We start from the raw sequence: 27,330 nt of genomic DNA, 5'->3' as shown, positions 1-27,330 counted from the left end.
TGAGTGATAGAACACAAACAGGAGTAGAGACGACTCAGACAACTGTCTCAACAAAGCAGCCCCAGTTCATAAGCTGGGAACCCAGAGCACACTGTACAGACTGCAGGCAGCTCAGTGGGTTGGAGATGTCCTTCCCAGGTGTCTCAGTTGGTCTAAACCTCTTCCAGGCAGCTTGGTTGGTTTCTGCTTCTTCCAAGTAGCTGGTCTGGTCTCAGGGTCTTTGTAACTGAGTTTCCCATTGTCTAAGAGGGCTGCTCAGTTTGCTTACTCGGACAGGGAGGGACCTAGTGCATTCGGTCAGTTTTAGGAACTTCCTGAAGTGATTTTGAGTTGTTTGTCTTCCTAAGGAGTTTCCTACAGGATGAAATGGTTCTTTGACATGTCTTCGAATCTAAATGTGAAGCTGAAATCCTCAGTCTTCCTCAACCAGGAGACTATCCCAATGGCTTCCTTGGGAGCCTTCTTCCAGAACAAGTAATTGGTGAAGCATCAGAGCGCTCTTGGTATTTGACGAGAGTACCAGCCACACAGGCTGTCCTCCAGCTCAAGCGGCATTTTCATGTGATCGCTGAGGAAGCCAGTCTGCCACATGCATCCACGAAAAGCCCTTGTTCCCTCTGGCTTTGTAAACAGCCAATCAAGCCTCCATGTCACGATGCAGCCTCTGCTCCTGCTGGGTGAGTGACAAGGTAGCCCACTTGAGAGAGGGCTCTCCCGGGTGGGTAGACACAAGGGTCACCATAATGACACAGAGAGCAATCTATCCACCCACATGTCCGTCACTGTGATTGTCACTGTGAGTGAGCCACTTCACAGATCTGCCAGCCGTCCCAGCTGGCAACGACTGCCTTTTAGACTGAGAGTGGGTAGGGGCAAGGCTTGGAAGGTGTCTGGTCCCGCAAGGACTTCTGGCATGGCATTTGGAGTGGATTCGTCTGAGTTGAGGAGACAAGGCTGCCGTCAGTGCTGAAGGATACTGGAGGAAGTGAAGTGGACAGGGTAGAGAGCAGTAGACTGAAGCCTGAGCCAGCTGGCAGCGGTCTGGAGTTCAGGGTGCCTGCAAAAGCCAAGCCGCAGGTACCGTAAACAGAAGGGCACGAGTCTTGGGAGCCCCACAGCAGGATATCGTGGAGGGCTGGCGAGAGGGAAGCTACCTTCTAACCTTGTGGGAGTTTCTCAAACCGACAGTACCTAAGCTGAAGCTGTCCTAGCAAAGCACTCCATACTTAGTGGTCTGCAGACACATGGCAGGATGGGGGGCGCGGTTTTTGAATGTTCTACCCCTCCAAAAGTCACATGGAAACCTTATCCCCAAGGGGCTGGAAATCGAGGTCCCCAGGAGGCTATCCTGTCATGAGGGTACAACAGGACGATGTGTCCTTACCAAAGAGCCTGGAGGGGGGCATTAATTCCTCTTGCCGTCTGTCCTTGGTCCACAACAGCCCTCCTCTCCATGTGATACAGCTTCAAGATGCCACCCTAGGAGTGGAGGGGGCAATCATTAGACCCCTCCTAATCATTAGACCCCTGCAGAACCTTTGTATTGAACTGCCTGCCTCTCTCCGGAGCTGTGAGAAATAAATTTCTGATTTTTATTAATTACCCTGTCCTGAATATTTTGTTACAGCAGCAGAATCCAGACTAAGACGTCACCTCATACTTCCAGAGGTGAATGGTCCTCCAGAGAACTAACTTCTGCTGTCTGTCCACATCATTGGCTATCCTTGTAAGCTACCCCCCAATTAAATGCTTTCCTTTATAAGAGTTTCTTCACAGCAGTAGAAACCCAAACTAAGACACAATGGTACCAGTTATGTTACATGAGGGACCTGTACCATTGCCTTATGACGACATTGTACCTGAAGTACTGGGGGCTATGATTTATGTTTTAAATGATCAAAATATAACCCATAACAGAAAGAAATCCTGGGGAAGCATTCCCAGCCTCACACTGATATGGTGGTGACGAGATGAGATCACAGAGTGGCATTTCCCCAGCTCATTCATGCAGTTTGCAGACTCACGTTCCGGGCGTGCGCTCTGCTCCTGCCCCTTGGTTTCTCTCTCAGCCTTTTCCCTTCAGCTACCCTAGGCTTGAGTCTGCAAACAGATCATTTATTGTTTATGACAGAGCATGCAGGGAGTGCTCTGGTGTAAGGCACAGACCTGCACTGGTGACCCTGAAGAAGAGCCTTGCAGGAGAAGTATGCCCCAGGTGGAGCTGTTGCTGGCCCTTAAGAGCTGCTACCATTCCCTCAAGCTGGCTCCTGTGGGTGGACAGAGCAGAAGGCACAGGAAGAGTACCCCACACCGAGGGCATCCCTGGAAGACGAGGTAGGAAGTGGAGACAGGGTATTCCACACCTCCATTTGGTACTGCCCTCCTGGTCTCGTTTTAATAGGAGGGAAGTAACCTAAGGAGGAGGCTGACCAGTGAGAATGGTCTCAATGACTGATTCGTGTTCCTGGGGCTGGGCTCAACCATGTGCCATCGCTGAGTTCTTTTGCATTATGGATACACTTAGAGCTGGGCTTCTCTTCTCAGACTAAACTCAACCCTGAGGCTTTATTCAGCCTTCCTAAGTCTCCAACACCTGGCCCAGCAAAGTATGGGTGCTCAGAAAGGTTAAAAAGCAAGAGCCACAAAAACCATGGAGTCCCCAGAAGCTTTCACCTTACTGCCCCGGCAAGGAGCTCCTGGGCATCTGCACACATCCAGCCTTGGCCTTGAATCCTAGTCCTTGCGTCGGTTCACCTTAAATCAGTTTAAAGCCTTTATCTTATCTCAGTGACAGGGGTGCAAGTGGGGCAGGGAGCAGGTGGCTCCCTCTGTGCTGCCAATAAATGCCCATGTCTAGACAGGAAGAGGCCCTGTCTGAGGGCATCCTGCAGAACTGGGGGGGAGGGAGATACAATAGGCAGTACAGAGTTGTAGAATGCACAGGGGAGCAGGTTGTGTGTGCACTGGGCTAGAGGGTGTGAGGTGTGGCTTGAAAACTGAATTCTTATCAGGCTGGAGGAGTCTTTGGGTTCAAAACTGCACCCCATATTCTAGACGACTGAAGAAAAAATTAGTTTCCCCACCCAAGGCTTGTATCATTTTGGGCAGAAGGCAGTTTTCGATCTCACCCCAATAAAAGCCTAAGTGGACCAAACAAAACAAAACAAAACAAAACAAAACAAAACAAAAAAACACCTATAGCTCGTTCTTTGTTTTTCTCTAGGCGGTCACTTCGACTCTCCAGGGTGTACCGACTTTTATCCCGTTATTCTTTCCTCTTATCTCCCCATAAGGTCTTGTGTCCAATGACCTGTGCTTTTTCCCAACCTGAACAAGCCCCTTGACATATCCCAATCCTCAAGGATGTTTTGGGGGTGTCCCATCTTCTCGGGATGCTAGCTCTTGACTGGACCCGATGCCCTTCTCACTAGCGCTCCTCTCCTGAATACTGGCCTTTGAGTGGTGAGCAGACGGCCTCAGTCAGGGACAGAAGGAGGGCAGAGCAGCAATTTGTCCTCCGTATTTCACAGTCGAGGGAACTAAGGCTCAGAGCTGAGGGGTGGCTCGTTTGAGATACAGGGTTGAAGATGGGCTCAGACCCTTTGGATTAGTTTACTCCATGATTGGGATGGAGTAAGGAGATGGAGAGACAGTGACCTGCCATTCTGTGCTCTGTGTTCTGACCCTTGAGGACTCTGCCTCTGCGGAGATGATTGTCCTTACCCCCCAGAGCTGTCGAGAGGCTGCACACAGATCCGGGTGTTGACTCAGAAAGGCATCTCTCACTTCAAAGAGACAAATGATGGTTTATTCTGAAGTGATTATGACTTGGGAACACAGGTTTAAGTTGTTCCAAATTCCATGTTTCTCCAAGGTAGCATGAGCTTTTATGGAACAAAGAAAAATATAAATCAAGAAAAAAATTTAAATGTGTTGCTGAAAATACTGGGTATGCAGCTTCTAGAAAAGCTGAGAAATGTCAGCTCTTGTAAGACTGAAAGATAAGCAATATATGTGGCAAGTTAATGGGAGACCAAAACAGAAAAAATGTATCTCGCAGGTTAAGATTTCTGTTTGCAGTCAAGACAGTTAAGAATAAGTTCCTGCACTTCTGCATTGCTGGTGGGAATGCAAGCTGGTACAGCCTCTTTGGATATCAGTATGGTGATTTCTCAGAAAGTTAGGAAACAACCTTCCTCAAGACCCAGCAAAACCACTTTTGGGTATGTATCCAAAGGATGCTCAATCATGACACAAGGACATGTGCTCAACTATGTTCATAGCAGCATTGTTTGCCATAGGCAGAACCTGGAAACAACCTAAATGCCCCTCGACTGAAAAAGGATAAGGAAAATGTGGTACATTTGCATAATGGAGTACTACACAGAAGAGAAAAATAATGACACCTTAAAATTTGCAGGCAAAATGGATCTAGAAAACATCATATTGAGTGAGGTAACCCAGACCCAGGAAGACAATTATCATATGTACTAACTCATAAGTGGTTTTTAAACATAAAGCAAAGAAAAACCAGCCTACAAATCACAATACTAGAGAATCTAGACAACAATAAGGACACTAGGAGAGACATACATGGATCTAATCTACATGGGAAGTAGAAAAAGACAAGATCTCCTGAGTAAATTGGGAGCATGGGGATCATGGGAGAGGGTTAAAGGGGAGGAGAGAAACAGGGAGGGGAACAGAGAAAAATGTAGAGCTCAATAAAATGAGATAAAATTAAATAAAAAAGAGTAAGTTCCTGTTTGTCCTGTGTGAATTCTTGCAAGTTAAGGTTTCTCTTTGTAATTGGTAATAAGTTCCTGTTCCTTAGATCTGATGTAAACTGCAAAACAAGTATTTCAGCCTACACTCACCTGCTGATGTAAGCCCTTCCCCTTGGTCCTTCCCTCTCATTGAAGTTTTTTTTTTTTAATTGTAGTTTTCTAACAAGGTATAACAGCCAACTGTCTCCCCACTGTGAATGCCTTGTTCTCCTATAAAAGGGACCTTGGGAGGCTGGCAGGGGCTGCTCTCTCAGATCCAGACTTAGGGTGAGATAGCCAGCTAGCCAGTCCCGGATGCACCCCAAGACACAGCTTGCTTTAATTGGGCAATAGTGGATTTGGTGTTTTCTCCTCGTGAGGTTTCACACTCTAGACCTCAGAGGCTCGCTTAGCCCTTATTAGCGGAATCCAGACGGTTTCAAGCATTAGTCACAGGACTTTAGGTTAAATACAGAAGTGACAGGAATGGCTCTCAAGGCCGCTAAAGATAGTCCAGGGTAAAGTGAAATTAGGATCTGGACCTGCAATATTCTAACCTCCCCACAGTCACTAAAATTCTGATCAGTTTAATCCATCTCGTGGCGGGGGAGGGGGCAGTCAGAGGAAGGCTTCTGTCCATACAGGTAACCCTGCATCCCTAGAGTGGGTTTACTGGTCCCTAACCACCAGACCTCTCAGAACCCAATGCATGGCCAGCGCAGCCTCAGCAGAAACTTGGGACAAATTTCTTCTGTCAGACTACCTGTGACTGCTGAGCCTCCATTCTCCTTCCAAGGGCCCCTTACCCATCAGGATGAGCATGCTCCAATCAATAGAGAATCTGAGGATCCCACAGGATGAAAAGCAAGCAGCCTTGCCCTTTCCTCCTAGGGAGACTTGGGTCTCCCAACTCCCCAGCCTCAGTTTCCCAAGTCTAGACTGAAAAGGTGACATTTTCTGGACCAAACTCAAGCCTTTCAAAAAGGTGTTCTGGGCCAGTGCGCTCGCCTCTTGCGAGCCCTTCCGGAGCTTATTTGCATTCTTGGAATGAAGTGTTGTCTGTACTTCAGGCTCAGTCGCGCAGTAAAATGCTCCTGAGGACTTGCTTTGGAGAAGGAACTCTGGGATGCTGGCAGGCCCTCCACTTCCCCTGGGAGAGCAATCAGCCCCCTGCCTAGACTGTAGGGAGGCAGGCCTGAGCCTGTGGCCCTGAGAGTCGCTGACCAATGACAGCCTCGCCCCAGGGACAGTCTCATTTTTATATGTAAATAAATCATTCCCAGAGATTGCCCGGATCCCAGCAGGTTGCTGCTAAAATGTTTGAAGTGGATCCTTTGCCACTGTGAACACTGTTAAGCATTATTACCAAGTTTGGATGTTTTTCTCTGCTGATTTCACAGAATAATCACCAGCCTCCCTCCCAGGCTCTGGCCTCTCTGCTGTCTGAGATACTTGCATACCTGTGAGGACAGACTGCTCAGCACCTACAGGTTTCCTGTTCTGTGACTCTCCGTAGCTTCCCAACTTGCTCTGGTCTTAAAGAACTTGCTTGCTCTCTTTTCCCTATGTGCTCCTTCTGTGCCTTGGACTAGGTCTGCAAGATCTTATCTAAGGCTTCCTAATCCTCCTGCACCTGGTCCTGCCTGCCCCTTCCACATTCATCCACTCCCACCCTTGCTTGCTATGCTCTGACACTGTAGGTTCTTCTGGTCCTCAAATACATAGAAACATGGGCGGGTCCAATGTGCATGGGCAGGACCAAGGTGCCCTTTCTCCAGGTTTTGAATGCCCCAGCTCAATAGCTTCTTAGCGTCTTCCTTAGAGAAAGCCCTCTTCTACTGCCAGCATCCTAGGTGTCTCTGTCTATCATAAGAACCCCATGTGGTCTCTTTCACATCACATAGTGCTAATCAACTGTAACGTGTTACACTAGGTTGGACACTGACTTACTTAGGAGTCACTGTCTGTGTGATTAGCATCTGGCTTCATGTTCCCTGCTGAAGTCTCTGGCTTAGCACACAGTAGATGCTCAATGAATATTCCTGATAGTGTTGCCAAATTTGGGTGTGGTGGTTCAAATAAGAATGACTTCCATAGATTCATATGTTTAAACACTTGGTCCCCAGTTAGTGGAACTATTTGGGAAGAATTGGGAGGTGAGGCCTTGCTTGAGGAAGAATGTCACTGGGGGTGGGCTTTTTGGTTTTAAAAACCCAACCCAAGCCCAAAGACTGCTGTCTGTGAATCAGGATGTAAGCTCTCAGCTACTGCTCTGGTGCCATGCCTGTCTGCTTCCCACCATGATGATCATGGACTAACCCTCCGAAACTGTGAGCAAAGCAGTCAGTTAAGTTCTTTCTCTTAGAAGAGTTGCTGTGGTCATGGTGTCTCTTCACAGCCATAGGACAGTAACCTAGGCACGGGAGTGTCGCACATTGTACCTCAAGCCTGGTTCAGCTACCTGTCCTCAATAAGTCAATTAAAGGCAGAAAATTAGAAGTGGAATTCAGAAAAAGGAGATCTGTTCAATGGGACCACGTTGAGAAGAGAGGCAAAAAGATCCAGCGGCACTCCCCCAAGTCTGCCCTGGGAGTCCTGAACTGAAAGAGAAGTTTAAATAGAAGACCAGGGTTATGTGATTCCTGTCCAGGTAGTCCCACCCATCACTGACCTCTCCTTGTCTGAGCTCCAGTCTCATCCCATGAGATGGTCTCACGAGTTGTTAGATCTCTGTGAAATCTCTTTCCAGGAGACAAGTTCTCCCTCTGGCTGGGACGTTTTCCTTCTCCCAGCGCAAGGTTCTTGGGGAAAGTCCCATTTCTTTGGGATCATTGTTACCATCATCTGATACAGATTGAGGGATATGGGAATCTCTTTAAAAACAGCTTCATTTCTGCCAAGCCAGTGATGATAAGGGACAGGTGAGACAGAAAGGGGCACTTTTATGTTCTAGGTGGTAAGAACACATTCATACTTCTTACTGTGTCTTATCTATATTTTTCTACTGTTATGATAAGATATCATGACCAAGGCAACTTATTAAAGAATTTAATTGGGCCTATGATTCCAGAGGTTAGGGTTCCTGATGACGGAGCAAGGGCACAGAGGTAGGTATCTGGAGCAGGAACTGAGACCTCGCATCCTGATCCCCAAGCCCAAGGCAGAGAGAGCTAGATGGGAATGGCATGAGTCTTTTGAAACCCTCAAATCCTTTCCCCAGTGACTTGCCTCCTCCATCGAGGCCACACCTCCCAATCCTTCCCAAATAGTTCCACTGACTGGATACAAAGTATGTGTGTGTGTGTGTGTGTGTGTGTGTATGTATGTATGTATGTATGTATGTATTTTGCTATTTTTGAGAGAGGGTTTCTATGTCTATCTCTGGTTGTCCTGGAGCTCAAACTTACAGAGATCTGCCTGTCTTTGCCTCTCTGAATGATGGGATTAAAGGTGTGTGCCACCATTGCCTGACTGAGACCAAGTAATAATATATAATAAAATATATGAGCCTGGGGTGGGGGGTATTAGCATTAGGTTCAATGGCAAATGCCTCTACTTGCTGAGCCATTTCATGGACCTACATGGTGTATTTTGATTTCTTTTTCCTTAAAGGCATGAAGCCAGAGTCAAGATGATGATGATGGTTTTTCTGTGTCATCTCTAACTTGGTGCCTTATGATTAGTGCTTACAGATGACAGTCATGACAAAGTTGGTGCGTGTGCATGCACATAATGGTAATAGGAACCCTCAGAGGACCTCCTGCAGTAACACTGAAGGTGACCTGGACCCAGCTCCTCTTGAAACAAGATGGAAAAGCATGGCCCTAAAGGTAATAGTTTGGAAAAGATGAGTTTTGAATGGGAAGACTTTGGGGAAAGACCTTTATTAATTTATTTTGTTTTCTGTGAATAGAGAAGTCATGAAATTAAAAAAAAACTAAATTAAATCTAAACATGTCCAAAGAATCTTCTTATAAATACAAAATAAGTGGGAAAAGTCAGGGATGCTGAGGAGATGGTTCAGAAGTCCTTGCTTGGCAAAATATGAGAACCAGAGTTTGGTCCACCAGATCCATGTAAATTCTAGGTAGACATGGCGGGCCACCTGTAATTATGGCTTCACAAAGCAGAGCAAGGTGAGATGGCTAGAAAGACTGTCCATATCAATGAGCTCTGGTCTGCGTGAGCGACCCTGCCTCAAAGAACAAGGTAGAATGATTGAGGAGGACTCCTGACATCAACTCCCGGCCACCACATTCAGGTGTACACATACACCCACACACGTGTGAAACTACATATATGCAACACCCCCATACACACATGCATCCTGAAAAGGATTGAAAACAACAAGAAGCATCACGGCTGCTAGGTTTAGTTTGTCCCATCTTTTGTGTCAGTGGCTTATGTCTTAGGACACGTGACAGCGGGGTTTTCTAATACTGACATGGATCCACATCCGGGAGCATTGATGGCATCACAAAGGGACTGCCACAGCACTGGGTGTCTAGGTGTCTGGATGCAGGCTGATGGCCGCTCTCAGGACAGAAGCAGGCGTGGCCACCAACCTGAGAGGTCCAGAAGACAGAAGGCTTGTGGGGCTGTTGTCTAAAGGAGAAAGAGACCAGGGATGAGACCCTGGCTTAGTCTCCTCCAGCTTTGTACTCAGGTCTCCCAGGTGAGAGCTCAGAACCAGCCAGAGTCAAGGTTTCTTCAAGTGCTCATTCGGAGACTCTCTTCCTGGGGCACAGGGCAGTATGGGAAGTCAGATAGGATTGGAGGACTACTGGAAGCTACTTAAGGCAGAGTCAGGATCTCTTTGCGTCCAACTCATCCTTGTGTAGTGCGTGGAGGGCCTACATGAGGGCCATTGAGCACATGCACAGGACCTGGAACCCTGTCGCTGTGTGAGAGGCCAGTGGTCCTGCCATCTGAGTGCCCATGCTTGGGCTCACTCTCACAGCCTCCTCCCTTCCTCTCATCCACAGGCACCTAGACACCCTGTGGGGAGAGGTAAAACCTCAGTTATAGCTGGGACTTGGCTCCAGGATGCAGATGTCACCAGTGATGGGCAACAGGAGCTCAGGTTGCGATAGTGTGTGTGCTGGATGAGTTGTGTGTACATCTCAACCTTGGTCCAGTGCCTCCTGGCCAGCCAACCAGTCTGGCTGTGTCCACTCATATTTAAGGCTCTGGACCTGCCTATTGGATCTGGAGACTGAACTCCTCAGTTTACTGAGGCCACAGCAGATCTGGAGTCCTAAGATCTGCCTATGTCCGTGTTGGGAGGAGGGGGAGATTTCTGGATGTACAAAAGGGAGGCACAGGAAGTGAAGACATGGGAGGGTGTGGGTTATGCTTGTTGGACCACCATGATGTCACCATTGCTGTCCATGGTGGGTGGAGAAGACACAAAACTCTTGGGTATGCAGTGTGCTATAATGTTACCTATATTTGCCTCCACAGCCAGTTTTGGATGTGACTGTGGAGGATCCAAGTTCAAGTCCATAAATTTATGCTGCAAACATTTGGCCCACTGAGCTGTCTTCCCACATCCACAGGGAGAAATTTGCGGGGGGGGGACCTAGAGTAGGATCAAATCCAGTGCCCTGACGACCAGCTCAGTGATTGCTCTCAGGGTTTGTTGATTGGCCATGGAAAGGGTTACATAGACTGTGGAGTATTGGGACATGTTGCTTGTTTTGTTTAGTGTCCAGTGTGAGGGACTTATCCATTCCAAGGTGATGACCCTCACCAGACCTGTCTACCTGCCAGGATATCTGCCAGATGAAGACTATCCTGTCTGCCACCCTCGAGGACAAATCCAGCTTCTTCCTAGTGGGATTTCAAAAGTGGTTTGAACAAGGGCCATGCAGCCGGCAGGTACATGGCGTAGGGCCAGCCCAGGCCAGACACTCGCTGCTGACCTAATATCCAGTCTGTCATACAGCTTTGGCCATGGACATAGTGAAGGGGAAGTGGTTGATGCTAGGAATGAGTCTCCTGGGGCTGCCGGGAGGATGTGGGCTGGACTGAGCCCAGCCGCGTCTCAGTTTTACCACAGAGCTCACAGTGGACTTGCTGTGGAAAGCAAGAGAAAGCAAGGGAGGAGCCTGGGGATGGAAGCCTGCAGCACAGCACAGCCCCCTGCAGCTCTGGCATGAGGCATGCCATTCTCCCAGTCACCCTCAGGGAAGGAGGCCACCCAGATGCCCTGTGTCCTGGAAGATTTGGGCCGAACAGCAGTTTTGCACAGTTCCTTCACATTCTCGTCTAAAGGAGGAGCCACTTAGTGGGCAGCACAGCACACCTAGCAGAAACTGGCATAAAATAAACCCTTTGGACATCGCTCTTGGGATACCCAGAAGTCAGAAGTGGCTCGCGTGCAGCAGAGATGGTCGCGAGTCTTTGTTAGCTTTGTAATGGAGATCTTCCCGGTTGGCTAGTTCTGGAAGGCCCATAGTAGAAGGGACTTGTGAAGCCATCTTATCTGGCCTCTTTTGATGGGATAAAAAAAAGGCAATTAAGACTGAAGGGAGAGAAATCACACGTGGAATTGTCTCCAGTACCTGTGTGGCCTGGAAGCGTCCATCCCTGCCTGTGATGTCCCTCACATGGTCCCGCCGTCATCTCCACTCACGGGCTGACAGCCACATCTGTTCTTCACCCCTTCCATCCACACCACATGTCAATACCCCGGGATTCCCCACAAGCCACGTGTTCACCTGTCCGATTTACCTTCCCAGAGTGCATTGCAGAGTTCTGCACACTCAGTACAAGCCTGAGAGCTTGCCCACCTGCCTGGCTGTGAGTCTGTGTCCCAGGGATCCCACACCCAAAACACATCAGACATCTGGCTTTACTACCACCTCTATTGTCATACTGTCTGCTAGGGACTCCCAGCCTCCCCTGGGTGACAGCAACGGTCATTTGCTCCTAGTTCCTGCCCTAGTGAAGATGGGTAGCCCCACGGCTTATGTGGATCGCTGTGAACAATCTTACCCACTTAGTGTGGTTTGGAAAGTCCTTGGCCTTCCAGGTCCTTGACAGTGTGACAGCTGTCCTGCCAGCTGTCCACAGATCCGCGCTCCTCAGCCCCGCCACCTCTTCTTCCTCCACCCTCACCTGCTGCCCTTCCTCGCCCTTGAGGAGCCACAAACCCCCACACAAGAACTGCTCCTCAACCTTCAGAGTGATTTCAATACCATTTAAAAAACATAGCTTTTTTTTCTGCTGCCCCAAGGACGTCCTACTGGGACGTATGCTCACAGTGCTCTCTGGGGTTATGCCCACTCCAGTCCAGAACGTTCTAGAAAGACTGTCACCTGAATGAAAATGCTCTTCATCAAGGAATAGCCTGAAATCTGTTCTTCTGTCGGTGAAGCATGGGTGCGCCCCATCTTCAAGCTGCAGTATCACTAACAATGCTTCATCACATACTCTGCTGTAGCCACTGTGCCCAGGGTGTGCCATGCCCCTCTTCCTGGGCACAGACAACTGGCCCCTGGTGTGAGACAGTGCTCCGGCCCTCCCAGTGTTGGCAGCTGAGAGAGGCAAGATCCTGCCAGGCTGTGGTCAAGGATGCCTGTATTGTTCTCCGTGTCCCGTTCCCAGTCCCAGTCCACCCCCCCCCCACACACACACACACGGACTGCTAAAATGGCAGGAGGAAACCCAGGCATCCCTGAGGCTTGTTGGACGGTGGTTGTGTTAGTATTCAGCTTCCCAGGACTGGCTCTGGGGCAGAGCCCTGCTGATGCATGTCCAGACCATCCCAGGACTAGCGCTGTCTCAGGGCCTCACTGTCAGCATCTCAGTTTTGCAAAGAATCCAGTAGAGGAGGCTCTGAGGTCTCCGGAGATGCCGGGGTTTGGCGCGTCTGAAGACGCATCCCAGTCTCTCTCTCTCCAGTACTCGTTCATCACTGCGCTGAAACCCTGGAATTTTAAGGCTTGATGTTTCCTTGCTGTTCGGATTAAACTTGAATGGGAGATGAGCGGGCATCAGACAAGCGCTCTCTCCACTTCCTCACAGCCAGAAAAGATGCCTGGCTCTTGAAATCAGAAGCCCAGGATAGCAATGTCTGGGCCACCTGGTGGATGTGCTGGGAACTGCAGGCAGTAGGTCAAAACATGAGCCCTCTGGCACAACAGTCTGCAGGCAAAAGGTAAACCCATTTTACTTATGGTAGGTACAGAATCACAAAGATGTTAGCAATTTCAGGAGTCCGTTCCATGTGATTAATGTTTAGAAATCTAGAATTGTCCAGTCAAGACTGTTGGTTCCAAGCAACTTAAGGCTTTTCTCCTCTTAGTTTCCACGCATATAGGTGGTAGAGGGATCCCCTTTCTGAGCACCCTCTCGGCTCTGAAAACCTTTCCTGTCACAACAGGGACAAACACCTACACTTCACACAGTTACGGTCATTCTTTTGCAAACCTGAGCTTTGTCGCTTGGGGAAAGACCCCGGATGCCGCACTTGCTCCCACTTCACAGGGTACAAACGGGGAAACTGAGGCAGACGCCGCTCCGTTCCCTGTAACTCGCTCAGTAACTCAGACGCTCATGGACAGGGACTCTTCCTGCTTCCTGTCCGACAAATGCCACTTAGTTTCCTCCTCCTTTCCAACGAAATCCTTGCGATGAGGTAAGCACTGGGACCCCTAAGAGTTGAGGGCGGGGAAACTCCACTCAGGGACTCTCTGAAAGAAGTCAGCAAACATTTCCACACTGAACCGCTCAGGAGAGGGCAAGACTCGGACCCCTGAAGTGTTAGGAAGGCCAAACAGCTGCTGCTCTGAATTCTGTCTGGTGTTCCTCCTTATCCTTGTTGGGAGATGTGGTGACAGAGAAGGCCTGCATGCAAAATGACAGCTCACACTGCTCTTGAGTTCTCTTAGTACAGAGCGTTAGAAAGTGTCTGTGTGCACCTTTCTTTCCCAGGCCTGGATCAGGATACAGTGGAGCTGAAGCCTACGTTAAGGAATAGGGGTGGGTGAGCTTCACACCACAGCAAGGTCAAGGCTCTCAGGGATTGGGGCAGGGGCTGTTTCCCTACTCCCTGTCCCAGACTCCATGTGCATGGCCCCAAGGCCCCGAGGCAGGGGCAGCAAAGGAAGTCTTATGGGGCTATTTCCCTGGTTTGCAAGGTGAGGATTCTTTTCAAAAGGTGGTGTGGAACCAGATGTTTCAGTTCCTAAATAACCACTCAGAGGCTTATATTATCACTGCTTTGCTGATGGCTCAGGCTTATTACTAGTTAGCTCTTACATTTAAATTAACCCATTCCTATTAATCTGTGTATCGCCATGTGCCCTGTGGTTTACCGGGTGCTCTGGCATCTTGTTCCTTTGGTGGCTACTGGCATCTGCTCGACTCCACCCTTGTGCCTGTATCTCCATTTGGCTTTCCCACCAAGCCTTATTCTGCCTGGTTATAGGGCAAATCAACTTTATCAACCAATGAGAGCAATACATATTCACAGTATACAGAAAGACATCCCACATCTTTCTGTGAAGGAGGAAAAAGACCCTGCAAAACCTAAGTGTTTAGCATGTAGCCTCCACAGAGAGAGTGCAGGTCCCTGACCCAGGGCAGTGGAACCACATAGGATAGGCAGTCAGATATCCTTGAATAGCTGCCTGAGGGGGGCAAAAACGCCCCCATGGTGCCTCGGTCGGCTATGAAAGTTAGGTTAGTGGTTTGAGCCAGAGGGACGTGACTTTGAAAGTTTGGCATTGCAGTTTAATCTGGCTGAACTCACAGGGAGATTTACCCTTGGACTCCTGGGAAAGAAACTCTCACTTTTATCACCTAAACCTAAAATCTGAGGTGAGGCAGGAACAGAATTAATTGGTAGCTCGTGGTGTTTGCTGTGAACCATAGGATTTTAGCCTACAGAGGGCTGGCATGTGGGAGAGTCAGGCAATAGGCTGGTTCTGGAGACACTGGATTCTGGATGCAGCCATTTCTACAACCAATACTGTATTGGGCTTCTCAGCTTTTTAAGAGCCAGTATGGCCTCTCCTTTCTCCACCACGGCCTGGACTCTTTCTATTACATGACATTAAGAAGATTCCTAAAATGTTTGTCCTTAGGATCACAAAAAAAAACACCCTTTAAATCTTTCATTTCATTAGTCATTCGGTGGGGAATGACTCGTCAGAGACTCTGGCGTTAAAGTGCTGTCCTCAATGTTATAATACACCTCTGAACAAACAGACCTTGCAGGTATTTAAAGTGACATGAATCAAAGACACTAAGGACCTGTCTCTTCGAGTAGTGGCCGTTGATGGACTGGTTGATGGTGGGAATAAACTCAGGAAAAGCCGGCACAGAGCTATGCTCAGAAGTGTGTGTCCCACGTGTGTGTAAACATAACCTGGAAGGGGTCAGAGATGTCCCACCCTTCAGAGCCTTTCCCAGTCTTCCTAGAAGGAGCCCTCAGAGCTGGCATCAGGGACTGTCTGCAGGGAAGAACCAGGAGGCAGGAGCCAAAGTGGGAGGGGACTCTACATCTTAACCTATAGCATCTGTAGTAATGAAGTGGGCCTAGAGAAAATAACTCCCTGTGTGTGTGTGTGTGTGTGTGTGTGAGAGAGAGAGAGAGAGAGAGACAGAGACAGAGAGAGAGACAGAGACAGAGACAGAGAGAGAGAAACAGAGAGACAGAGAGAGACTGACTAGAGAGACTGCTGGAGGATTGGGGTTCAAGTTCTACTTGGGGCTCATCCTTTAGGTCAGGTGTGCCATGAATGGCCAGCCCAGAAGTGATTCTGACCACAGACTTCCATGTGTCTCTTCCAACCCCCCAGGTCCTTCCTACTAGATTCAGAGACCAGACCCAAGTCAACCAGAAAGAGCAAAATGCCCTTGATTAAGCAGCTACAGATAACCCATGTGACCCACGACATATGATAGATATGCCCTACAGCTCAGTGTGCTTCTAGCTCATATGTGACCTCTGCATGGGAGGCTGAGCAACCTGCAGGGGAAACCATATTGGACCTCCACAACACTCTCAGGCTCTGAACACACTTTTTCCCTGGAGGTTATGGTAAGGAGATGGCTGTGAGTCTGATGGAGCAGGCGGATACCCAAGTGGTCACTACCTCCTACATCTTTTAAGGACAGTCCCTGGGCCACTGTGTGTCCTTTTCAGTCCACATTTAGGAGAGGTTCCGAACTTGGGGCCTGTCTGTCCAGACAGGCAGGGAACTTCTGGGTTTTGTGAGTGTCGTATTGGGACTCCAGGAAAAAGCCCAGTGGTCAGGCTGGGCAGCTCACAAGCAGCAGGGCTTGCAAGAGAGAAGGCAGGACCCAGTTCCTCCGCCAACCCCAGGCCTCTCCCGATTTCTAGTGTCTGTGTCACCCGGGAACCTCCTTCGTGCTCTAATGGGTCCTATCTCACCCAGACCTGTGCTCAGCCCTGTTCCTCAGAGCCCACGCTCCAAACCCCTCACTGGCACACCCTCAATTCTCTCTCCAGGGTGCCCGGACTCCATACGTGGTCTTCATAGGTGGCTGAGGCTCTTTATCTACCTTTGAACGTAGAATTCTATCTAGGTTGGTCTAGGATTAAGGTCAGTTGAAACAAACCATCTTACCATGCTTCCTCAAAAGAGGCCATCCTGGGAGAATCAAGACCCTCTCAAAGGCTAGCCCATGTTGTGGGTCCACCTGACACCAGAGCACCCAGCTGGCACCCAAGTTGCCCACCTTTGGCACCTTGCATATTGAGTCTGGGGCATATACAATGGGATTAGGAGGTATGGCCTTGTTGGAGGAAATGTATGACTGGGTGTGGGCCTTGAGATTTCAAAAGTCCATGCTTAGCCTAGTTTCTCACTCTGCTTGTCAGGATGTAGCTCCCAGTTACTTCTCCAGCACCATGCCTGCCTGCCACCATGTTCCTGCCATCATGACCATGGACTAACCTCTGAAACTGTAAGTAAACCTCCAATTAAACGTTTAGTATTATAAGAGCTACCTTGGTCATAGTGTCTCTTCACAGTTTTAGAACAGTGACCAAGAAGCCATTGAGTGCCCACCCAGAATGAGGCACGTTTGTGACCTGTGTGTGGCTGTGGTGAGACAAATTCAGACCTTGCATAGATAGCCTCATGAGGAAGACACCACCTCATCTCTTCACCATAGTCTCCCATCTGTGAATCAAGGCAGAATGACACTCAGTTGCTTTTAGCCGTGTGGTCATTGTGGCATCTAAAGAACCTGGCTTACACTAGAGACTTTTTCTGTCCCCCAGCCTTGAACATCTGGGTGCTGCCTTGTTTCTGATGGTCAAGGTCCTCTCCAGCTGCTGAAAGGCTGGAGATCTACTACAGTGCCAAGGTGCCCTAGGGACTTAACATGTTCCCTTTCTCCAGGGAATGGGGTGCAGATGGCACAAGTATTGTAGCTCGTTTGGGGCTTCTGTGGGAAGAGGGTGACCATGACCATGCATCAGTCTTCAGAGCTGATGCTGATCCATCATTGGGCATCTTCTTTGGTCCTCCTCTTCTGCTGTACCAGCACCCTGATGCTGCATCTGTGTCCTGCTCACCCCAAGAGCTGTACTCTTCCCCTGACTTCAATTTCCAGCTTTCCAGCATGGAGCCAGGAGACTAGGGCTCTCCTACACAGAGGAGCCCAGAATGACGTTGAACAACTCCACAGTCTGCAGCCTGCAGGCTATGCTGAGAAAGGCCACAGTGCCCTCTACTGGCTGCTGGCTAGGTCAGGTCACCTCGGCTACCACGAGGCATTGAGCTTAGAGGCTGGGACCTGTAAGCAAAGGTCTCTCCTGTGGCTGCTTAGAAGTTGTAAGTCCTACCTGCCTGATCAGAAACTTGGCATCCTTTAGGGCTCAACCCAGGATCCACAGCTTCCAGAACAGTTCCCGGGCCTTCTACCTTAGGTGTTGTTTTCTGTTTGCTTCCAATCAACACATAGAAATAAGTGGTTGGTTGTTGTGTTGTTTTCTTGGGGGATCTAACCTAGGGCTTCAAGCATGCTAGACAGGAACCCCACACACACACACACACACTGAATTATAGCCTGATTCTTACTTTTTATTCTGAGACAAGCAGACTTGGAATCTTCAATCCTCCTGTCTCAGCCTTCCAAGTAGTTGGGATTTCCAGCCCGCAATACCAGGCCCAGCTGGTTATAGCCATGCTTTTCTGTATAGGCAAGGTTGTCTGGTCCATCTCTAACTGCCTTCCCCGCGCCTCCATCGCTCCAGACGTGGAGCCGATGTTTACGGAATAGGTAGATGGAAGGATGGTAGGTGTTCAGGAATGTCCTGTAACCCTGAAGTAAGGAGCCATACTCACAAATGTGAGCCATACACTTGGCCAAAACAATAAAGACTTTTCAATTATCCCAACTCTGTTCAGGAAACAAGAATAATTTAGGATTCAGAGGATCAAGAGTTGAGGTAAGAAAGGAGAATGGGGGGGGTCTTTAGCTATTATGAAAGCACTGAGTGAGGGGACACTCATCAGGATTCTGAGAAGGGGCTAAGGGGCTGGGGTCTGGCAAGCCCTGAGGTTGCAGGTGGATAGAAAAACTGAGTGGGTTCACAGGCGCTCCCTGGTGGCTAGTGAAGGCCAAGCACACAGAAGAGACTCCTGAAGGTGGGTTCAGAAGAGAAGGGAGTTATTATATTTTATTATTATTTTGTTGACTGCTTGTTTTCTAAGGGGAGACTGAAAGGGTTTGGATCTGGGAAAGGAAGTGGAGAGGATCTGGAAGGATTTGGGGGGACAGGAAACTGTAATCACAATATATTGTATGAAACGCTCTATTTTCCAATAGAGAGGTGGGATGGGAGGCACAAGTGGATCTCAGAGTTAAGATTCCAGCTATCAGCCCCCAAGCTGCTCTTGGCCTGTTTTCTCATCAATCAATGGTCCGAAGAGCAACAGAGCCAATTCAGCCTGAAGCAAGCAGGCTGCCTTTGCTTCATGTTCTCATTGAGGGCAGGGCAGGAGGCTGACAGAGGCGCAGAGGAGCTACCCAGCTGGTGAGGGGTAGGGTTAAGACCTGAAGTCAGAGGCCCCTTCCCCCACCGTGATGCTTCAGAGGTCCCTTCCACCTGTGGCACACAGCATCTGTTGAAAAAGAATCTTAGAGTAGGCAGGAGGGACCAGGTAAGCAGACAAGATGGAAGCTAAAGAGTGGTTGAAAAGGCATTCCAGTGTGGGGCAATCTCACAGACAGGAAGCATTGAAGCACGCAAAGAAATTATGGCCACCACTCAATTAGTCACACCAAATTCGCTGCTTCTGAGGAGCCCAGAAGTTTTAAATGTCTGCCTGCCATCCATCTAACTGATACTCATCTATTCACACACTCCACTCCATCCATTCACTTAACCATCCATCCTTCCATCCATCTGTCCATCAGTCTATCCATCTGTCCATCCGTCCATCCAACCTATCACTCATCTATTCACACACTCCACTCCATCCATTCACTTACCCATCCATCCATCTGTCTGTCCATCCATTCATCCATCCATTCACCCACTTACACATTCGTTCACACACACACACACACACACACACATACGTATACGTACAGACACATATATACATATACATACACATACATATACACATACACACATGCATTCATACAGAGAGACAGACAGACACACATACATACACCAACATACATACATACACACACATCCATGTATATACATACACACACACGTACATACAAAGATTTATCCATCCACCCTTCCATCCATCCACCTATCTGTCCATCTGTCCATCTCCACACATACATGTCCATTTGACTGCATGCACACTCACACATTGCCTGGAACTTACACAGTCGCTTCTCCTTCTAAGAAACAGAAATTCATTAGAAGAGAGACACTAAATCCACGCCCAGGGGAAGGTCTCAGTCTCCAACCCCCACAGAAGGAGCATGGAGAGATCTTTGGATCTGCTTTACAGCTAGCACGTATGTCAGGGGCTGTGATGGAAACGTGAGGAAAGAGGCATCTAAAAAAGAAGGGAGGAGGGCAGTGCCTAAATAAAAAGGAGACTCTTCATGGGGACACATCCAGGAGTCACTAATTCCGGGTGGCCCTCGGCATCTAGGATCTTTGCCCCTTTAAGGTTAGTGGTCCTCAGCCCATCTCTCCAGTATGCATTTGGTGCCTGGTTGCAGGTTGCCGGTTCCCTACTAGGTGGCGATCCAGTCCCTACTTATTTGCCTCTGGAGACAACAAGATCCCCGCAGTCGAGGCAGGTGTGTGACCATTTCTACTACTGTTCTGCTTGAAATCCCACTGCCTGGAGGCAAGAGCACCTATGGCAGTGACGACAGGTGTTTGTGGAATACAGCTGACAGGGAAGGTGTGCCTGGGGCTCAAGTCAGGCACTGAAGGCACACTCGAGAGTCAGTCAGCCGTTTTACTTCATGTTCCGTTCTGCTTATGTGATGATTCTCTCAGTCATCAAGCATGTATGATGTGCCTCATGAAAGTAAAACCGGAGGAAGAATGTAACATTTCTTTCCTGCTCTGACCTCCTCCCCTCTGCATAATACCAAACTCCTCACTGTCTCAGCACAGCAGAGCGCCCACATGCTATCTCAGGGCTTCTCCCAGGCTATGGCTTCTGTCTCATATCACACTCGAAAGCTCTTAGAAAGACCCCGGGGTGTCGAGTCAGGGAGCTAGGGTTTGAACCTCCCTGGTTCATCCTCTTTCCAGCTTAACCTCCATGAGCCATAGTTTCATTGCTAAGTGTGGGGAAATTCTGAGATCCATCATATAGGGTGGTTGTGAGAATAAAGTACATTAGATACGTGGGGCTGGAGAGATGGCTCAGCACTCAAGAGCATTGGATGCTTTTCCACAAGACCCACGTTTGATTCTTAGCACCTATATGGCAGCTCACAGCCATCTCTAGCTCCAATTTCAGAGGATCCAATGTCACCTTCTGGCTTCTGTGGACACTGTATATATGTGGTACACAGACATATGCAGGCCAAATACTTACACACACACACACACACACACACACACACACACACACACATAAATATATATAATAAACAGTAAATGAAATCTCCAAAATAAATTTTAATACCGTTAGATATGTAAGCTGTTTATTATGGTTAATACCTGGCTGGGTATTGACGTCTGTTAGTAAATGTGTAGCCAGGTATGGTCACTGAACCTGTAGTTCCAGCCTTTGACAGACTGAGGCAAGAGGATCAACATGTTCTAGGCCAGCCTGGGAAATAAAGTGAAATCTTATCTCAAGGAAAAGAAAAACCTGTGAGTTGAACTGATGTGCTCTCCCCTAGAAAGCAAGAGATCTGGGTACTGGTTAAAGGAACACATGCGTGGATAACTCACTGCCCTTCACTTGATTAAATCACAGGGGTAAGATGATATAATGCCAAGCTTTGTGTCCCGTCATCTTCAAACGGAATCAGGGACCTGGCACCCAGAAACCATCTCCATCCACCCTCCAGGCAGACATCACTAGCTGATCAGAGCATTCCAAATTCCATGCTGGCCTTGGAATCCTCGCTCAAGGCTCCTTGGAGACATCACCAATCAAATCTGAATTGACAGTTGAGATTAAACTGACTTTTCGTTCCTGGCCAGTGCCCTGACTGGACAGGACCCAGCATAAGGAGGACAGGAAAAGACACAGTCAAGGTGAAGTATCTGTCTGTGGTGGGTCTGAGGGTGGGGGTACAAGGCAGCATCAGGAAGATGGGGCCAGGATCCAGTGGGGAGAGAACACTGGGGCACATAGTCACAACTGTCACGCTGTTTGTGCCACACCAGTCCCCTTTACAGGGAAAGCTTGGTCTGGCCCTGTGGAGAGTGCGGGAGGAGGGAAGGGTGTTGGCTGCACGCCAGACAACCTCTCCTCTACTTTGGAGGGGTTTGGATCACAGTATCGATTTTGCCAGGGACTGCAATTCCTCCACCTTCAGGGCAAGGAATTGGAGACACAGCTCTTTGCCATAAGGATTTGTAAACCCACCACGGTCACTCTGTTGTTCATGCCCCAGTGCCTTCTGTGGAGCCGGGGTAGCACCCATGCCCACTCCGTATGCCATCCTACTTATGAAAATTCCACTGCTTACGCCACCATCAGAAAGCAGACAAGGCCTGCTGGGTACGCACTCACTCCTACCAAACTCCATCCTGAAGTCTGCCCTGCTGAGACCCTGGGTAATGGAGGGGGCACGGCTGTGCCAGCTTGGCCTGGAGCCTCCCATCCTTAGACTCCATCTCTGAAGACTTGCTACACTAAGGGTATAGCAAGTGAGGTTAAATCCCAGGCTAGTAAGTGAGGTTAAAACCGCCCTGATTTGTACCAGGAGCAATCAAAGCATTTACCAAGGTCGGGACTCCTAAGTGACACCCTGCCTCTGTTGCTGTTGGAACTGACCACACAAGGCTGTAACTCCCCGTGATCACCTGCAGTCCCAGTCATTCTGTGGGCATAGTCACACTGGGGGTCGTCATTCACCATGAATCTGGGCAGCCACGGCAAGAAGTGCTCATCCCAGCAGCCAAAAGAGCTTACTTCCACCCAACGCCTCCCGTCCCAGGCCTGATTGTGTACGACACTTGCTGCAGGCTGGACTTTGATGGCCGTGCTGCTGTTACGTAAGGGGTTACATAAGTCACCGCGTGATGCGTGCCCCGTGTTAACAGAGCTTCTAGCCGGCTGCCGTACCCCAAGTGGCCTTTCCAAGTTCCTCAAGTCAGAGCAGATGGTTGCCTTCATCCCCAAAGCTGGGCAGATAAGAGTCCCTAGTTGACAGCTGTCAGACCACAGCATATTGGGATGTCACAGCCAAAGACAGGGACGCACTGACAGCAGTGATCTGTCATTCCCTGCCCATGGACAGTGTCGGGCAGCAAAGCTGGCATCTGAGAGAGAACAGTTAGCACCCATTCCCTTCCACTCTTAGGTCAAGCAGGATTTCACCTAGCTGAGACTGGGGGTTACGGGGCACAGAGTGGGCAGTGGGGGCTCCCTAGCATGCCGGGCTGAGGAGGGGAAGGTTAGGGCCCTGCTCTGTGGTTGGCTTAGTGCCTCAGCTCAGTTCACTTGCCCCTGGCAGAGCTTGGCAGAGACTCCCATGTGGGTGCAATCGGGAGTCTACTCCTGCCTTAAGTGTCATCTCGCTGCAGAAACAGTCATCCCGGTCCAGTCACGGCAGCTGCGTCTTTTGCCAAGGACAGACATCTCTGCTTCCACAATTCTAGAACAAACCGGCAGCCAAATCCCCACTGCCCTTACCTGGCCAGAGTTTGGTAGCAAACAAAAAAAAAACAAACTAGAAATTGTTTCCAGTCGACAAGATGCAGGCTGTTCAGTGAGATGGAGAGTTACTTCCGGAAACAAAAAGCTGCCCTGTGCCAAACCTTGGTAGGATAGAACACATTTAGAGCTCACAGAGTCTGGTTTGGGCCATGCTGGGGTTTCACTACTGAGCTATCCCTCTGTACCCCTAGCCTAGAAAGACATTTTAAGATTAGATTCCCACGGAGCCCACTAACCTAAGAAGCGTGCAGATAACACTTTTAACTCCTAACTCCTTTAGGCAAGGAGATGCCTAAAGGACAGAGGCACGTTGCCATCTTACAGGAAGCTGATCCACTGACAGCAATATTCTTGGGAGCATCCTTGTACCAGGGAATAGGGCCCACATGTCACAAGCTAGGTGCTGATTGACAAGGCAGAAGAGGGCTGGGTATGTGAGGCAATGCCCCAGCATGGTGGGAGCTAAAGAGTCTGAGGGGAGCTGGCAGGAGCCTAACGCGTGGGTCACAGGACCTTGGAGTCTATCTCCAGCAGAGTGTGCCAAGAGTTTGGAGCAGAAAGGATGCTGCCCACTCGTACCTGTCTTGGGGGCTGGGACATTGCTACAGAATTTCCCCTTCTAAACCCTGGGGATTAAAATAGCAATGACACAGCCCTCAGTCACGCAGAGGTGACTGCCAAGGACACTGAGCGTGTGACGGCTGCCACTCCAGGGGTCACAGCCCCACATACCCCTGTCTGTGGCGCCCGGCTCGGCTCAGAGAACATGTGCTAGCTCCAGGTGTCGGAATTGCAGCTCATTAGCCCTGAGCCATCTCTAGAGGAGGGACCCGTGCCCCATCCCCACAGCAGCAGCCTCTGGGTACCACTTCTGAGTGAGGGCCTGTGGCCATCTCTGTCTGCCATTTAGACTGTGGTATGAAGGTGTGGGCCAGGGTGCTGACTGGAGGACAGGAGAAGAAGGAGGCAAAATAGACAGGGAAACAGAGGAGGGGAGGAGAAGAGGTGGGTGGGATCCACTCAACAAGTGGGCACGGAGCCCCTGCCCGTGAGCGCTTCCCAAGCAACTTTGTTCACCATGTGGCTGTCGGCCTCACCTTCTCTCTGGGCAGTTGGTGGGCAGGGCCAAGGCAGCCTGGGCTTCCTTGCTTGCTCCAACTGAGCGGCCCTGCTTGCAGCCCTGCCGGCGTTGGCACGGTGACAGTAGCCAAGTGTGCAAACTTGTGCCATTGTCCCTGGGCCAGGGGGAGCCATGGAGACTAGCTAATATGACACAGGAAAATGTTTGCTGATGGCAATTCTATGGGCTTTGTCCACCTCTTTCTCCATCATGACGACTCGATTTAAGTCCCTAACTGTTTGACTACAAATGCAAGGGGACCGTGCAACGCCACCCTTTTGTCCAGCCGCACTGAATGGGCAATTCAGGCTTTGTGCGGCTCAATTGAGGAAGCAGACATAAAGACAAGATTCCTGAGAGCCCCGGCTCCCTTCCCATGGATATCCCAGCACCCCTCAGCTAGCTTGTCCAGGCTACCTTTCCCCACATCAGTGTACCTCTCGACCCAGGGGACCCTTCAGGAAGAGTGGGGAAAGAGGCTAGAGACACGAGGACAGACAGACAGAGTCAGAGAGCACACGCTCAACACTCAAGGGCAGAGGGAAAGCAGCCCACGCCAGCTTACCCCATCCGATTGTCTGTCTGCACTGGAGCATGGCAGCTGGAGGCCTGGAGACTCTGGGGAAGGTTGGGTGCCTGTCTCCACTGTATCCAGCCCTCCTTGATCCTGGACATTTTGCACACACACCCCCTACTCCCTCAAGAAACCAGGGTACCGAGGTCAAGGGGAGGGGGTGTGTGGTGGCCGAGGAAAGTGGGGCTGAAGGGTAGAAATTTACCGGGAAATGATTGCATTTGGGAGCTGTCTTTTTTTGTGATGGTCCCCATGGTGACAATTTGTGACGGCAAAGAATGTGGGACCGGGGCTCCGCCGCCTGATTGGGATGCTTTGTATCTGGAGAGGCGCTCCTGATTGGCCTGAGGGCCCCCCAGCTCCGGACTTGTCCTCCATTCAGCCCACTCAAGGGCTGCACAACTGCTTCTCACCCTGCACGGAGCTCGCTGCACGCCAGCTCGCCGGGCTTGCCTGGGTCTACGGTGGGGAACCTGCCGGCCACGTTGGCGGGGGTCCCAGGCCGCACCTTCGGTTAGTGTGGAGTCCCAAGTGGTCTGACAAAGCTGGGTGGAGGGTGTGAGCGGGCTAGGGCCTTGGGGGAGGGGCACAGTGCTGTGGGTGGTGGCCGAGGAGGCATGAAATTGCTGCAGATGGTTCTACAGGGGAGTTCCTGCTGCCGGCAGCCTGAGATGAGCCTTGAAGGCAGGTCTAGATTAAGTGCTAGACAGGGATCCTGCCTGGCCCTGTGTGAGAGTTGGGGGTGGAGCGTGGGGACTGCAGAGGGGGGCGGGGTGGTGGGAGGGGGAGGCCACCACCACGGAGGGGGAAGGGGGCTTGGCCTTCTGTAGAGCATTTCTTTGGCTTTGAAAATAAAAACTTGAATGGCGAGTCGTGCCTGCTGGGCTCACAGTATGTGGGAGACGCGACCAGCTGGAAATGTAGCCCCAGCAATGCCACTTGTAGCTAGATGGTTTTGAGCAAGGTGATTCTTTTTGCTGAGCGTCAATTTCCAGGAGGGGGCAACAGACCCTAAAAGACTGAATGAAATAGCCGGCACCTGTCTCGTTTAGTCAAGGGATGCTGAATGACTTACCAGGTGTCCCATTGTGGATCCTGGTTGGGACAGAAGGGTGCGGGGGGGGGGGGGGGGGGTGGAAGACGGGAGGGGGGCTTTTTGCATTCAGTCCTGGTGGCCCTGGGAAGGTGTAACTGCCCTGGAGAAACTCCAGCTACCTTTTGTGCTCCCCAGGTCTGCCCTGTGCTCTCTTTGGAGCTGCCAGCCCCCAGCAGAGCCTGCACTCTTCATGGAAAGCCCCGCGCAGTTCCCGTGGTGATGGCAGCTGACAGTGATGTGAAGATGCTGCTGAATTTCGTCAACCTGGCGTCCAGTGACATCAAGGCGGCCCTGGACAAGTCGGCCCCCTGCCGCCGTTCTGTGGACCATCGCAAATACCTGCAGAAGCAACTCAAGCGCTTCTCTCAGAAGTATTCGAGGTTCCCTAGGGGCCTGCCTGGCAGGGTGACGGAGCCTCACCTGCCCAGAGGGCCGGAAGAGAGGCCTGGGCAGCTGCCCCTCCACCCGTGTCCCGAATCCAGCCCTGGCGAGGGTGGGAGCTGCAAGGAGAAGGCCCTGGGGACCCCCTTCAGGGAGGAGTGCCTTTCTAAGGAGCAGAGCTTTGGGGGGCTAAACCCAGAGGCTGCTAGACCTGGCCAGGTGCCCATGAGGAAGAGACAACTGCCTGCTTCATTCTGGGAGGAACCAAGGCCCACCCTTAGCTACCCAATGGGGCTGGAGGTGGGCCTAACCCCCAGGGAGGCATCTCTGTATGAGAATAAGAAAAGTTGCAAGGGTCTTGAGTCCCTGGGGCCTGAGACTGCTCCACTGCCCTTGTCCCCAAGGGTTCTAGCTGACACGGAGCCACTCAAGATGTCTGGGGTCTCTTTGGTAGGCAGCCTTGATGGCTGGAGCTACTGCCCATTCCAGTACCATGGACAGCCCATCTTCCCCAGCCTTCCAGGGGTCCTGCCCCAAGGTCCAGTACCCAGTCTGGGCTTGTGGAGGAAAAGCCCAGCCTCACCAGTGGAGCTAGCCCACTTCTGCAAGGATGTGGACAATCCAGGGCCCAAGGTGTACAGACCTGTGGTTCTGAAGCCTATTCCCACTAAACCAGCCATGCCTCCACCCCTCTTCAATGTCTTCAGCTACCTCTAGCTGGATGGCCTTAGCCCCCTTTGTTGGCCTGCAGGATGGGGTCTCTGATAAGCTCTCCAAGTGAGAGGAGAGCAGGGCAGGGGTCTATCTGGGCTGCTTCAGGGAGGGGGCTCCTCAGCCAGGCATCTATTTGACTCTTGCAGTCTATGGGACCAGGCACAGGAGCCCTTCCCTAGAGACACGTCTCCCTATCTCTGTGGAGACCCTGGGCAAAGGGACCCTAGTCTGGCAGCTGCCCATTACACACCTGTTCAGCTGCCATCTGCTGGGAGTTGGGGGCATTCTCACTTGTTCTTTTTGTTCTTTGTAAATATTGAGAAAGTTAAAAAAAATAAAGATTTTTTTTGCAGTTTCTA

The 27,330-nt window shown here is 50.3% G+C and overlaps 1 protein-coding gene and 1 long non-coding RNA gene across 2 annotated transcripts; one reads left to right on the top strand and one right to left on the bottom strand.

The window, feature by feature from the left end:
• LOC125410118 (uncharacterized) lies at positions 1–25,021 on the bottom strand. The gene is made up of 3 exons (XR_007234986.3): positions 24,772–25,021; positions 1,385–1,479; positions 1–1,057 (listed from the first exon to the last, which is right to left on the bottom strand). It is a non-coding gene; the product is annotated as an uncharacterized LOC125410118 (long non-coding RNA).
• Fam181a (family with sequence similarity 181 member A) lies at positions 21,104–27,330 on the top strand. Its single transcript, XM_048449523.3, has 2 exons — positions 21,104–21,456; positions 26,012–27,330. Exon 2 carries the CDS (start codon positions 26,096–26,098, stop codon positions 26,972–26,974), a length of 879 nt encoding a protein of 292 aa, XP_048305480.3. The 5' UTR covers positions 21,104–21,456; positions 26,012–26,095; the 3' UTR covers positions 26,975–27,330.

The sequence above is a fragment of the Myodes glareolus genome, chromosome 11, assembly GCF_982192425.1.
Source record: "Myodes glareolus chromosome 11, mMyoGla1.1, whole genome shotgun sequence".
Lineage (NCBI taxonomy): Eukaryota > Metazoa > Chordata > Mammalia > Rodentia > Cricetidae > Myodes > Myodes glareolus.
This window is presented reverse-complemented; position numbering and strand designations above follow the sequence as displayed.